The 14596-nt window shown below is 41.3% G+C and overlaps 1 protein-coding gene across 1 annotated transcript in view; it reads left to right on the top strand.

The window, feature by feature from the left end:
- STPG4 (sperm-tail PG-rich repeat containing 4) overlaps positions 1–14596 on the top strand; it is a 35003-nt gene continuing 20407 nt past the window's right edge. The window contains exons 1-5 of the mRNA XM_059078337.2: positions 1–218; positions 2039–2095; positions 3690–3947; positions 11119–11183; positions 11969–12023. Of these exons, the coding sequence (XP_058934320.1) occupies positions 198–218; positions 2039–2095; positions 3690–3947; positions 11119–11183; positions 11969–12023 (456 nt within the window). The 5' untranslated portion in view covers positions 1–197. The remainder of the gene's footprint in view (positions 219–2038; positions 2096–3689; positions 3948–11118; positions 11184–11968; positions 12024–14596) is intronic.

Below are 14596 nucleotides of genomic sequence, written 5' to 3' on the forward strand. Positions count from 1 at the left end.
GGTCTCGACCCATTTCCTCTGCGTGAGGCTTGCTGCGGGCCCTCCAAACGTGTGCCCGCCTCCCTTCCCCCTCATCGGGAGACGAACCTGGCGGGTGCCCTGCGCACGCTCAGGAGCCGGCGGACTGAGGCGCCTCCTGGCAACCGGACGCCAGCCTCGGCCTAGGGAGCGAGGCAGCAGCAACGGAGCAGCCAATCATGGCCATCGCCTCCGCCCGAGTAAGGGAAGAAGCGAGGCGGGGCGGCCTCGGTATCGCCTTCCTTCCCCGCCCTCCCACCTCCACAACAATGTTCCCCTCGCCGAGCTCCGCCCCAAGTCCCACCTCTCTCTAATCCCGGGCTCTGGCGCCCCTCCGCTTCTCACTACCTTCACGTCGGCACCTGCAGTCCTTTCTTCCCGATCGGTATTTGAGTGCCACTTCGTTTGCTTTCCTCTTCCCTCGCTCTCCCTTATCCTTCCCATTCGCCCTTTGTTTTCTGTGTTGTTTTTCCCCCCTCTTACCTACTGCTAATTGCACTGGACAACTGTTTTAATAGGGTAATTAGATTTCTTTCACTTTCTGCCGAGAGATTGCGTTTTTCCTTCCTTAGTCTATTGGACACGTTTTTGCCCTGCTTCCTACTTTAGTATTTATACAATATTTGAAAGTATCTTTGTTTAGTTTTTAAATAAATTTGGGCAAGTGATGTCTAACCCGTCTTGTGTAAAGTGATTCACCCCTGAAGTGAATTGGAAGTGGGAGATTGGTGAAGTTGAGATCACCTGTCCTGGGCAAAACAAAACAGGAGCCGCCAATTACCTTCCTTTAGATGTATCATGTTTACTTCTCCCTTCTTCCCACCTCATTTCCCTGGTCCTAGGTAGAGATGGGGACCTGTCTCGACCTGCCTGAAAAAGTTTGATTTCTGTGACTATAAATGTGCAACAGAGAAGAGTCAACATAAATCTAATAAAGGGAATGTATAGGAAGAAATTCAAACTTAGCAGTGCGTATGAAACAATGCTTTTTTAGAGAAATGCCTATATTTCATAGTAAAACTAAAGCCCAAGGGTACTTGTAAGTGGATATAAGTTGCTAGACAGGAATAATTAATTATATCCGTTGACTGATTAGATTGTTTATTATTTTTAATGCCTTGTTGCTTGAGATAACCTATATTTCATAGTAATAACAAAAGTATTCTAAATGAAAGTAGAACTCAATATTGTAATGATTTTACCTACTGGAAATAGCACAAAAGGAAAAAACTAAACAACCCTGTTCTGTTGACAGTTAAGCTGAAACAAATATGGGATAATAAGTGGGTGTAAAGTACTTACTATGGAAGACAAGAGTGTCCTTGGAAACTGAAGAATATCAAAATAATCTGCTTCTTAACTTGACAGATGAGATGTTAAAAATAAAAGCTGCCACTTACTGAGCCCTGGTTGTGGGTACAGGTTTTACAATGCCTTATTTTCATGCCAGGCCTGGTGCCTTTTTTTTGTATTCCTAAGAGGAAGCTGAGGTTCATTAAGGTTAACTTGCCTAGTGCTCCTAGCCAGTGGAGGAGCTGGAGTTCAAGCCCAAGTCATAGCATATGTAAATCCAGGAAATGGCAGTGTTCAACATCTGCCATATCGCCAGGAATTTGTATCCCAATATCCCATTAATGTGATGACTATACCTTGAGCTCCCTGAGCCATAAATCTTAACAATTATACTAACACAATTTTGGGTTTATACAACTCTTTTCTTCCTAAGAGCACCAAATTTTGTCACCTCTAATTATTCTCATGACATCTCTGTGAGATGGGGATGTTTATTACTCTAATTTACCCAAAGGGAATTTAGATGTTTAAAAAGCACTTAAGATCATAAAATAGTAATTTAAGGAAATATTACAGGCAAAATTTATCATTATGTAGCTTTTATTTTAATTCAGGCTCACCAGTTTGGTACTGGTATCCATTTTTTCAAGTACATGTTTTATAAGTGATGTTTAATTTCCAGGGATCACTTCTAAAATGAATAAGCACATTTTATGTTTATTAATAGAAACCAAGCCGGAAGTCATCTTTTGAAAGAGAAGGATGGTGGAGAATAGCATTAACAGTATGTATATTTTCATCCTTTCCTATTCAAATTATTTTCATTCTTATTAGTATTATAATCAGTCTAACCTGATTAATTCACTAATACTTAATTTTAAGAAAACAGTGGGGCTTCCCTGGTGGCGCAGTGGTTGAGAGTCCGCCTGCCGACGCAGGGGACACGGGTTCGTGCCCCGGTCTGGGAGGATCCCACATGCCGCGGAGCGGCTGGACCGGTGAGCCATGGCCGCTGGGCCTGCGCGTCTGGAGCCTGTGCTCCGCAATGGGAGAGGCCACAGCAGAGAGAAGCCCACATGCCACACACACAAAAAAAACAATAACAACAGCAACAATGGTTGTTCAAATCTACATGGGCCTTATTTCATATTTATAATTTTAGTATCAGCATATGACTGAGAAACTAACTTTAAATTTTGAATGCAGTAAAAGCTTGGAAGTAAAACATCTCTAGGCATCCAGGTGTTTTACAGGATATCTTGATAAAGTCAACCTAGTTTACGACCTTGGTGAGATTACACAAGGAAGAAAAAGCATGCATTCTGGAAATGTGTTTGATTTTGGTTGTTATCTTACTTAGATAAAAAGTAAGAGTCTAGGGCTTCCCTGGTGGCGCAGCGGTTGAGAGTCCGCCTGCCGATGCAGGGGACGCGGGTTCGTGCCCCGGTCCGGGAAGATCCCACGTGCCGTGGAGCGGCTGGGCCCGTGAGCCATGGCCGCTGAGCCTGCGCGTCCGGAGCCTGTGCTCCACGACGGGAGAGGCTGCAGCAGTGAGAGGCCCGTGTACCTCAAAAAAACAAAACAAAAAAAAAGTAAGAGTCTATGATAACTTTTGTTAACATGGTCAATGTATGAAAACAAGGTGGTAATATACGAAAGAAAGATGACTGGAAGATCTGCCTCTCAAGATACATTGCTTCTATATGGCAGAAATATTTTCTGTTCACACCTTTCTATAACAGAGGGGGCCTCAGGAGTCAACGCCTCCTTGGAATTGAACTAATTTTAATGGTAGAACTGAGCTGAGTGCTCAGTGGGAAGATGGCCACAAAAGCAGCAGCAACTAAACTGTCAGGTCTGGCCATTCAGCCATACCGTGGTTGTGATTTGAAAGTACCAAACCTCTTATGGGACTAATTAGGCCATGTGTTCTGCCAATTCATCCTCAGTCTCGTGTTATTATCCTTTAGCTTCCCACTTGAGGGCTAGAAAGAAACACGTGGTATCTACTAAGCAGAAGTAGGATAACTTCTGTTTAGTCACGAAGCTTATCCTGAGGGGTCTCATGAGAGGCCTGACATTTACAGTCAAATTGAATCTCAAGTTTAAGTATCTCTGAAGCTCCTTTTTAAAAAGTTAAAACTTCAACTATGGCCGTAACCCATTTGTTATAATTTAGCAATTGTCTCAGAGAGGACATCATCATGATTGTCTTGAAATATTGTTCTGGCAGGAGTGTTTACTCTGTTTGATAGAATCTTATTAAACTGTGAAACAAAGAGAAATGCTACTTAGGAGTGACCTTTGCAAGAATGATGCTTTAAGAGATGTTAACCAGTTTACACACTGACTTTAAAAATGATGTCAATTCTCCACAGAACACTCCTAATCCTGGCACTTACCACTTGAAAACTTTTATTGAAGAATCTCTATTAAATCCAGTGACAGCAACATACAGTTTTAAAAATGAAGGAAGGAAAAAAACACCTCTTCTGCGAAGAAACGATCTGGTACTAAATGACCTTCCCCAGTACACGCCTCCTGACTTCTTGGACTTGTTAAAGAAGCAAGTGGCCACCTACTCGTTTAAGGACAAACCACGGTCAAACCCCAGCACTCTGGTTTACAGAGATCAGGTAAAGCACTATTAGCCGCTGGCTTTGTATGGGAAAGCTACCAAGAGGCCCTGAGGAAAATATTCTCTATACTTAGAGTGTATCTTCCCCAGGAGAAACTGAAAACCTGTAGAATGCCTTATTTCGTCCACAAATCAAACAAAGGGCTGTCTCATTTGCAAATATATCCAGCAAGGTGTATCCCTGTGAGACCTCCTCAACCTAAAGTGGGTGCACGGGGAAATTTTGTTTCCCTCGCTGGGAACGGTTAGCAGGATTCGCCTGACTTGTGGTCTTATCCATGATGGGGCCATGCTCCTGGTCTCTTCAAGCCGTTGATATGGTGTGCCCTCTTCTTTTAAAGAGAAAGCTTTGCCTTTCAGTCAGTAGTCCTCTTATTAGAGCGTGAGTACAACTATACACCATAGGGAAGCTTTTGCAAGAATTTCTTGTAGAAATGAGCACCCTGGTACCAGAAGGGTCAGGGTGTACTCTCAGCTCCATCAGTTCATGCATCACATTGAGAATACAGAGAACTGCTTGCTTATAGCCCTGGGCTAGGCTCTTCTGAGGGAAGATGTTTCTGACTTGGAAATATTTAAATAACAACACAAGAGCCCATAGATCAAGTACTGAGATAGTGTAAGAGGAAATGCCAGGGGGTGGGATTGAAAGTCTGGAAGGCTCCCTGGATTGAGTAGGACTCAAGCTGGACCTTGGATAACATATGACATTTGTGTGGCTCTTAGCAGTATGCTGTGAGCTTCCACATATATTCTCCTAGTAGTTCGTCACAGGCATTCTGAGATAGGCAAAACAGATGTTAATCCCCATTGTGCAGATGAGAAAACTGAGGTGAATAGAGACGAAGTAACTGGCTCTGAGGCACATAGCTAATAAAGAGGGGAGGCAGTAATTTTTTTTTTTTTTTTTTTTTTTTTGCGGTACACAGGCCTCTGACTGTTGTGGCCTCTCCCGTTGCGGAGCACGGGCTCCGGACGCTCAGGCTCAGCGGCCATGGCTCACGGGTCCAGCCGCTCCGCGGCATGTGGGATCCTCCGGGACCGGGACACGAACCCACGTCCCGTGTATCGGCAGGCGGACTCTCAACCACTGCGCCACCAGGGAAGCGCGGGGAGGCAGTACTTTTAACGGAGGGCTTCTGAGCCCCAGTTTGGTGCTTTTTCCAGTCTACCTTGCGCCTCTGGCCTTGAATGAGGGGCAGGGTTTCAGCGGGTGGAATCCGAGGGAGGCGTTTCACGGGAGGGGCAGAGCACTGTCTGGGGCCTGCCCGAGGGCCAGAGTTGGGACTTGGACCTTGTTATTTGGGACTTTGGGCCTTAATAGCTCCCATTTATAAAGGAGCTAATAACAGTATCAGTCTTCACCACCTTACCAGAATAATATGGTGCTAACCGGAGAAGATGCATTGCCGCAGGTGGTTGAATTAAATGGAAGGGGTGTGGTTAGTAGGGTGGACAAGGAATCTTCAGCAGGATGAGCACGAACCCTTCCTGCAGCTTTGCAAATTATAGCTTTGAAATAGGACAGGATGATAAACGTTCATGGGATAAATCTTATCCCATTCGGTTCAGTGGATGAATACAAACACTAAATTAGATTTTTATGACTTGGTATCAGGTAACCAGGCAACTTGTGAAATCATTCTGGCCACCTCCAATACAAAATCATTCTTCATTGGCCTCCCTCACCATTTACTTCTCTTCTGCTTCCTCTCTCTGGCTTTTAGAGGTTTCTAAGGGTAGGCCCAGGCCCACTGCTGAAAGGAGAAAACATAGATGATTGGTATTAAGCAAAATTTAAGGCTTTAAAAGACCAAAAGAGTGTGGCTTACCCAGAGGGATGGATAAAAATCTTCTGAAAACATACTTTTCCTGTTTCTTTCCTTTCTTTCTCCTCTGTCTCCCTACCTCCCACAAAGGCTTGAGCTCCAGAAACTGGAAGAATTAAATGTTTTCCTAATTTTCTGTTTCAAAGGCATATAATAATATATTCATGAGAGGAGAGCTATTCAGATGTAACCCTGTTTAGTGACCAATAAAATTCATAATTCTGGTAAAGCAACTATACTCCAATAAAAATTAATTAAAAAAAAAAAAAGAAATCCCTGCCTACTCTAAGGCTGTACACATATTCTCCTATGCTTTCTTCTAGAAACCTTATAGTTCTATCTTTTTTGTGTGTGTGGTACGCGGGCCTCTCACTGTTGTGGCCTCTCCCGTTGTGGAGCACAGGCTCCGGACGCACAGGCTCAGCGGCCATGGCTCACGGGCCCAGCCGCTCTGTGGTACGCGGGATCCTCCCAGACCGGGGCACGAACCCGTGTCACCTGCATCGGCAGGCGGATTCTCAACCACTCCGCCACCAGGGAAGCCCAATAGTTCTATCTTTTGCATCTAGGCATATGATCCTGCTTGCATTAAAGTGTTTCTATGAAGTGAAATAGGAGAAAAAAATTCATAATTCTGTTTTTTTAATAGCAGAACTCAGTAAAATAATAATTGGAATTCGAGGTAGATACAGTATACATTATTATTTATTAAGATAGAACAGCATTCTCAAGCGTTATAATTTTTAATAGAATATTCACATTATACCTTGTTAGTGCTGTTCTTCATTTGTAAGAAAGTTTTTACAATTTTTAGCACCTTTATTCTGAAGCATGTAACTAGAATCTATATCAAAGAATCATGTGTGCATAGATATATTTATATTTATATTCACATTTGAATGTTTATGTGTGTATACTCATCTATATCTGGCTCTTTCCAAAGAGTATTTGATGTAGACCTACAACTTTAAAAGTAATTTTTTTCCTATTAGAGAAATAATGTTTTTATTTTAGAATATATGTACAGAAGTGGGACTTTTCTCTCCATTATATAATTTTATGACCTGCTTTTTCCCAGTGTTGCAGTCATCCCAGTAACCCCTGTGTTACTCCACCTTATTTCTGGGTGATTTTAGCTCCCTTTGCACCCTGTCACTCTTTTCCACTACTCCTGTCATAATTTCAGTACACGCACAGATGATGACTTTCCAACAATCTGGCTTCTCAGCTTCTTGAACTCTCCTGCACTTCAGCCCTCACTCCTTAAATTTTTTTCAACACCAATCATTTCAACCCTCCTTAATTTCAGTTGCAGGCATCCCACTCTGATCACTCTCCCCTGATCTTCTGCCTTACCCACTCTAATATCCCAGCCTCAACAATTTTTCTGTTCCCACCCAGTCTACAATCCGTTGATCTCACAGTTGCCCGAAAAATGAGTTTGCCTTCTGATGGGTGTCGAACCAAAAGATACAACTAAGCCAAAGAGCGGGAGGAGGAAGGATTCATTACTTGCAGCGAGTTAGGAGAAAACAGGTATCTTTCCCAAAGCAGTGTCTCCCCAACAGCAAAATTGGGGAAGTCTAAAGCTAAAGGTACATGCATATTCATGAGGGGGCTTGAGCAGAGGAGGATTCAGCGTAGGATCAGGGCAAAGGTCGACAGAGTCCAAGCTTTAGTTGATTGAAGTCAGGAGGGTCAGCATCATCCTTCTATCCTCCACCTGGTTAGAGGCCTTAGTTCCTGCAGAACTCAAAGACGCGAATCAAATTGTTACATATATCCCTTGAGGAGGAACTGCTACTCCCACTCTGACCTCGGTCTTTGCACTGGATCTTCCTTCATATGCTCTTTTTCCAGATATCTGCATGGCTTATCCCCTCTCCTTCAAGTCTTTGGTCAAGTGTCACCATCTCAATGAGCCTCATTTAAATTGGCCACCTGACACTCCTGACCTTCCTACCCTGCTCTTTCATTGTTTCCATAGCACCTAGAGCCCTCAGTATACTATAATTTATTTGCACTTTGCATTTATTATTTGTTGTCTGCCTCCTTCCTTGAGAGTGAAGCTTCATGAGGACATGAATACTTACCCGCTTTGTTCACTGTTACATCTTTGCCTCTAGAACAGTGTCTGATGGTTAATATTTGTTGAATGCATGAATGAATTAATGATGGCTTACATTTCTGAAATCTGACTCAGCCTTACTCATTTTGGTTCCTTGGATGTGTGATTATCTTTGACTGTGTGTTGCCCCGTTCCCACTGAAAGGTTGTTTTCATGAATTCCCTAAGATGAAAGACTTTTTCTTTCAGAGAAGGTTTGCTTTTGGTTCTCCTAATACTTAGGGGAGCTACCAGTTTGGTGCCACTTGAAATACACTGATTATGTATTCTTTTTTTTTTTTTTTTTTTTTTTTTGCGGTATGCGGGCCTCTCACTGTTGCGGCCTCTCCCGTTGCGGAGCACAGGCTCCGGACGCACAGGCTCAGCAGCCATGGCTCACGGGCCTAGTTGCTCCGCGGCACGTGGGATCCTCCCGGACCAGGGCACGAACCCGCGTCTCCTGCATCGGCAGGCGGACTCTCAACCACTGCGCCACCAGGGAAGCCCTGATTATGTATTCTTGGATCACTCTAGTGATGGGCATTTGGACTGAATCCATGAAAGGAACCAGCCCATGGTTACAGTCTCTCAAGGATGTGTTTCTTCCCCCTCTCCCAATTCTCCTTAGCACCAAGACAACTCTTTTTGCAGTCCCTAGCACTGGGGTGAGGTGGTAGGTTTGCTTTCAGGAAGTCCCCTTTTAGGGCCTCCAATTCCTGTTGGTAGGACTTCCATTAAATCAGCAACATTGATGGTCCAGTCCTCTGGATCCTGCTAGGGCTCTGAAGTTCACTCAAACACAGCTCTGTTCCTCTGCTGAGTTTAGTCTGGACCAGCATACATCCTCTGAGCAAAACTGGGCCATTTGCCTGTCTGGTTTCTTGCTATCTCTTGGTTTGGGAGGTTTATATTCCTTATTGTCATCAATTTCATATCTTTTTAAAAGCTCTTGTCTATTTTTAATATTTCAACTCTCATTTATAGTAAATGTCTTCAGTGGGAAGTTTCATCATCCAAATAACCTAGCCTGCCGTTAGCAGAAAGCAGAACTCTTTTTTTCCTTTGGAAGTATATTGTGAATCTTTTCTACACCATCATGTATTCTCTACATCATTTTAAATAGCTGCATAGTATTCTACTGTAAGGACATAACCTAATACTGCATATTCAGTCATTTCCTGCTTTTAGTCAGAGAGTGGGGTTGTTGAGGAAAGGGCATGTAGGTGTCTAAGTCTTTTGAGATGCATTGCCAAAATGCCCCACAGAAAAATTGTGCCCCACTGCCACTCCACCTTGCAGAGTATAAGTCCAGGACCATTTAAAATGTACTGTTTATGTTTTCAACTGGAAACCTGGATCCAGTGATTTAAATGGGAAAGTTTAAAGTGTTAGCTTGAAATCAACATGGTAGGGGAGTTTCAGAGCAATCCAAAGTCAAATAAGTCTGTGCCAGAGTTTCCCTACAATGAACGGGGCGAGGAGAAGATGGTTACTCTGCCCCAGTCTGTAGGCAGTGAGTCAGTACTGGCCCTATTGAGTTGTATGAGTTCCTTATATATTTTGGATATTAACACCTTATCAGATATATGGTTTGCAAATATTTTCTCCCATTCCTTAGGTTGCCTTTGCATTTTATTGATAGTTTCCTTGGCTTTACTTTGATGTAGTCCCACTTATTTATTTTTGCTTTTGTTGCCTGTACTTTTGGTGTCATATCTAAAAAAATCATTGCCGAGACCAATGTCAAGGAGATGTTTCTATATGTTTTCATTTAGGTGTTTTGTTATTTCATATGTTATGTTTAAGTATTCAATCATTTTGAGTTAGTATTTGTGCATAAGATAGGGTTTAGTTTTATTCTTTTGCATGTGGATATCCAGTCTCCCCAATACCATTTATTGAAGGGACTATCCTTTCCCTATTGTGTATTCTTGGTGCCCTTGTCAAAGATTAGTTGACTGTTTCTGTGTGGATTTATTTCCGGGCTCTCTATTTTGTTCCATTAGTCTATGTGTCTGTTTTTATTCTGGTATCGTACTGTTTAGATTACTGTAGCTCTGCAATATAGTTTGAAATCAGGAAGTGTGATCCCTCCAGCTTTGTTCTTCTTTCTCAAGATTGCTTTGACTATCTGGGGCCGTTTGTGGTTCCATACTGAATTTAGGATTGTTTCTTCTATATCTTTGAAAAAATGCTATTGGGATTTTGATAGGGATTGCACTGAATATGTAGATTGCTTTGGATAATATGGATATTTTAACAATATTAATTCTAATCCATAAACATGGGATATCTTTCCATTTATTTGTGTCTTCTTCAGTTTCTTTCATCAGTTTCTTATAGTTTTCAGTGTACAGATCTTCCATCTTCTTAGTTAAATTTATTCCTAAGTATTTTATGTTTTGATGCTATTGTAAATGAGATTGTTTTCTTAATTTCTTTTTCAGATACTTCATTGTTAGTGTATAGGAACTCAACTGATTTTTGTATGTTGTTTTTATATCTGCAACTTTATTGAATTTCCTTATTAGTTCAAACAGTTTTTTGGTGGAGTCTTTAGAGTTTTTTATATATAAGATTATGTCATCTGCAAACAGGGACAGTTTTACTTCTTCCTTTCCAATTTGGTTGCCTTTTATTTCATTTTCTTGCCTAATTACTCTGGCTCGGACTTCCAGTACTATGTTGAATAGGAATGGAGACATAGGCACCCTTGTCCTGTTCCTGACCTTAGAGGAAAAGCTTTTAGCTTTTCACCATTGAGTATGTGATGTTAGCTGTTGGTCACCCAGTTGGGTTAATCTCTCCCTATCCCCGACATCTCCAATCTTTCTTTTAGTGTCAATTATAGTGTTTTATATTAGCATTGTTTATGTATTATTAGAACACTCCTGTATTCCCCACCATACCTAGCACAGTTCTTTACCAACAGAGCAGGCTCACTAATTGGTGATCAATTGGATTTGTTGAATCTAGTAATAATTAAAATATGATTAATTGTACAGCATTTTTCTCCATACCACTGTAGGCATACTGTCATAATATTCACCATGAAAAGTGAATATCTTTTGAGTGTTTTGAAGCTCTACCTTTGAGAGTGTAGCTTTTCCACTCTCAAAATAGAAAATAAATTATATAATGTTGTATAAAATAAAGGATTATGAATGATAGATAATAAAGTGAGTTTGAGACTTGTATTAATCTATTATTGGTGTTCTTGTCCATTCTGTGTAGTCAGTTCAGCTTTCACCAGGACAATACGAGCTACTTCCTGCACCAGTTCCCAAGCATGCTTCCAGGTAATTATATACTTATTAAATTGCTTTTACTAATTTCACTGATGCCTTTCTATTTACATACTTAACCACCAACACTAATGACTTTTTTTTTTTTGGCTGCATTGGGTCTTCGTTGCTGTGCACGGGCTTCTCATTGCTGTGGCTTCTCTTGTGGAGCACGGGCCTAGGCGCGTGGGCTCAGTAGTTGTGGTGCATGGGCTCTAGGGCACACGGGCTTCAATAGTTGTGGTGCTCAGGCTTAGTTGCTCCGCAGCATGTGTGATGTTCCAGGACCAGGGATCTAACCTGTGTCCTGTACACTGGCAGATGGATTCTTAACCACTGCACCACCAGGGAAGTCCCAACACTAATGACTTTTAAACCTCATTTATGCCCATCATATTAGATTACCATTTTAAAAAAATATTTATTATTTATTTATTTGGTTGCTCTGGACCTTAGTTGCGGTTTGCCGGCTCCTCAGTTGTAGCACATGGGCTCCTTTGTTGGGGCAGGTGGGCTCCGTAGCTGTGACTGGTGGGCTCCTTAGTTGTAACACGTGGGCTCCTTGTTGTGGTATGCAAACTCTTAGTTGTGGCATGCATGTGGGATCTAGTTCCCTGACTAGGGATCGAACCCAGGCCCCCTGCACTGGGAGCACAGAGTCCTATCCACTGCGCCACCAAGGAAGTCCCCAGATTAGCATTCTTAAATATTTAATGAGAGACAGGGAATATGTTAAAGATCCTCACATTAAAAAAGAATAGATTTAGAAGATCATATCTTTTTTTGTTTTTTTAATATAGGAGCTTTGTATTTCGTTCTACAGTTCAAAGGTTTCCAACAGGCTGCTTCACTCCTGTAAGTATGTTGGTAGACAATTAACTCATGATGAATTTGATTTGATGTTTAAAATATGCCATGATTCCTTTTTTTTTTTTTTTTTTTTTTTTCGGTACGCGGGCCTCACTGTCACAGCCTCTCCCGCTGTGGAGCACAGGCTCCGGACGCACAGGCTCAGTGGCCATGGCTCATGGGCCCAGCTGCTGTGCGGCATGTGGGATCTTCCCGGACTGGGGCACGAACCCGTGTCCCCTGCATCGGCAGGCAGACTCTCAACCACTGTGCCACCAGGGAAGCCTGCCATGATTCCTTTTTGATATATCAAGATTAACATTTCACTCATCATAGTAGGAAAGCAATGAATGATTGATGTAGTTGATTTAAGATATACTTAAGAGGGCTTCCCTTCCCTGGTGGTGCAGTGGTTAAGAATCCACCTGCCAATGCAGGGGACACAGGTTCAAGCCCTGGTCCGGGAAGATCCCACATGCCATGGAATAACTAAGCCCGTGAGCCGCAACTACCGAAGCCCATGCACCTAGAGCCCTTGCTCCACAGCAAGAGAAGCCAATAAAATGAGAAGCCTGCATGCAGCAACGAAGACCCAACACAGCCAAAAATAAATAAATTTTTTTAAAAAGATATGCTTAAAATATATCTAAAGATACACTGGGTATTTCAATGTAAGTAACCCATTTGTGTCAAGTTATAGAAGAAAAGTAAAGGCTCCTTTACTTTCTTTAGGTCTTGACTCATATGACCTTCTTATTGAGGTCATTTCTAATCACCTGTTCAGAATTTCCTGTCCCTCTTTCTTGGTTTATTTTTCTCCATAGCACTCATCACTTTCTGATACATTACATTTAAAAATTTGCATATCCTGTTTTTATCTGTCTCCCCCACCAGAATGTAAGCTTCATGAAGGTGGGGATTTTTGCCTGTTTTTGTCCTGTATACCTAGTGCCTAGGAAAATGGCTGGCACATAGTGTTTGTGGAATTAATTAATTATTTAAATCATCAAAGATATTCAATGTATCACTGTATGAACAGCAAGAAAGAAAAGTAGTCCTAGTTTCTTTCCTTTAAAAAAAGGTGAAAATGCTTTCCTGTTTCTAAAAATTTTCAAATACATGTACATGTATTTGATAAAAATGAACTCTTTTAGATAAGTAACTAATCAGCAGGATGCCAAAATATAAAAAAAGAAAGTGAGAAAATATGAAGTTATTGTGGGGTGTTTTGATGGACTATGATTATTTATTTGTAACTAGAAACTTGAGGGGGAAAGATACAGTGAGCATATGAAAGAGGAGTTGAGACAACTGAACAGAGCTCAAAAACAGACTCTAGAATATGTAAAATTTTTATATTTGATAAAGATGGTATGACAAATCAGTAGGGAAAGGAAGAGCTATTTTGTGCTAGACAATTGATTAACTTGTAAATATTAGACTCTTCATACCACATATTATAATAAATTCCATATTGATTAAAGAATTAAATATTTTTGAGACTATAAAACCAGGAGAAAATGTATTAGCATATATCTAATTTTAGGATAGGCTGATTTTCTGAGACAACAGCAGTGGGTGAATTGCAAAGGAAAAGAAGTCTTAGATATGATTTTTAGATATATTTTTTAGATATGATTATTAGCATTTTGAATTTTTTGTACATCAGGAAACAAACTGTAAACAAAGTTAACAGGCAAATGTGAATTAGGAAAAGTATTTTGAACATACATGGCAGATAAACAGTTAATGGCCTTATCTGAAATTCTCTTGATGATTTATAGGAAAAACACCAATAGAAAAGTAAAATGGATGAAGGCAGTGAATAGAAAATTCATAAAATAAGAAATTCAGATATCCAGTAAAGGTGAAAAATTTTTTTTTTCACTAATACTTAAGTGTGAGAAACTAAAAAGCTAATTGAAAGCCTTCTGTATGTGGGTGGTGTGGTGGGCTAAATAATAGACCACAAAGATGTGCCCACGTCCTAATGCCCAGAACCTATAAATGTTACCAGATGGCAAAAACTTTGCAGATGTGAGTATATTAGGGATCTTGAGATGGAAAAATTATCCTGGATTATCCAGTGGGCCCTAAATTCAATCACAAATGTCCTTATTAAATGAAGGCAGAGGGAAATTTAAGAAAGGAGGAGAAAGCAATGTGACCAGGGAGGTGGAGATTTGAGTGATGCGGCCAAAAACCAAGGAAGGCGGCACCACCAGAATCTGGGAGAGGCAGGGAATGGATTCTAACAGTCTCCAGAGGGACCACAGGCCTCCCAACACCTTGATTTCAGCTCAGTGAAATTGATTTGGGACTTCTGGCCTCTAGGACTATGAGAGAGTAAAATTCTGTTGTTCTAAGCCACCAAATTTCTGGTAATTTGTTATAGCAGCCACAGGAAACTAATACAGGTGGGGATTATTTCCAGGTGGATTTCACAGTAGACTGATGAGGACTGGCTTTTCCTCTCTGTAGCTCATAAATGTTTGTATCTGTTAGGCTTTCTCTTTTGAACTTGTCAGTTGCTTCAGAATGACTCCTCAGCCTCCTGCCTAGGCTATAAGCTAGTTGCC

This window comes from Kogia breviceps, chromosome 11 (genome assembly GCF_026419965.1).
Source record: "Kogia breviceps isolate mKogBre1 chromosome 11, mKogBre1 haplotype 1, whole genome shotgun sequence".
Classification (NCBI taxonomy): Eukaryota; Metazoa; Chordata; class Mammalia; order Artiodactyla; family Physeteridae; genus Kogia; species Kogia breviceps.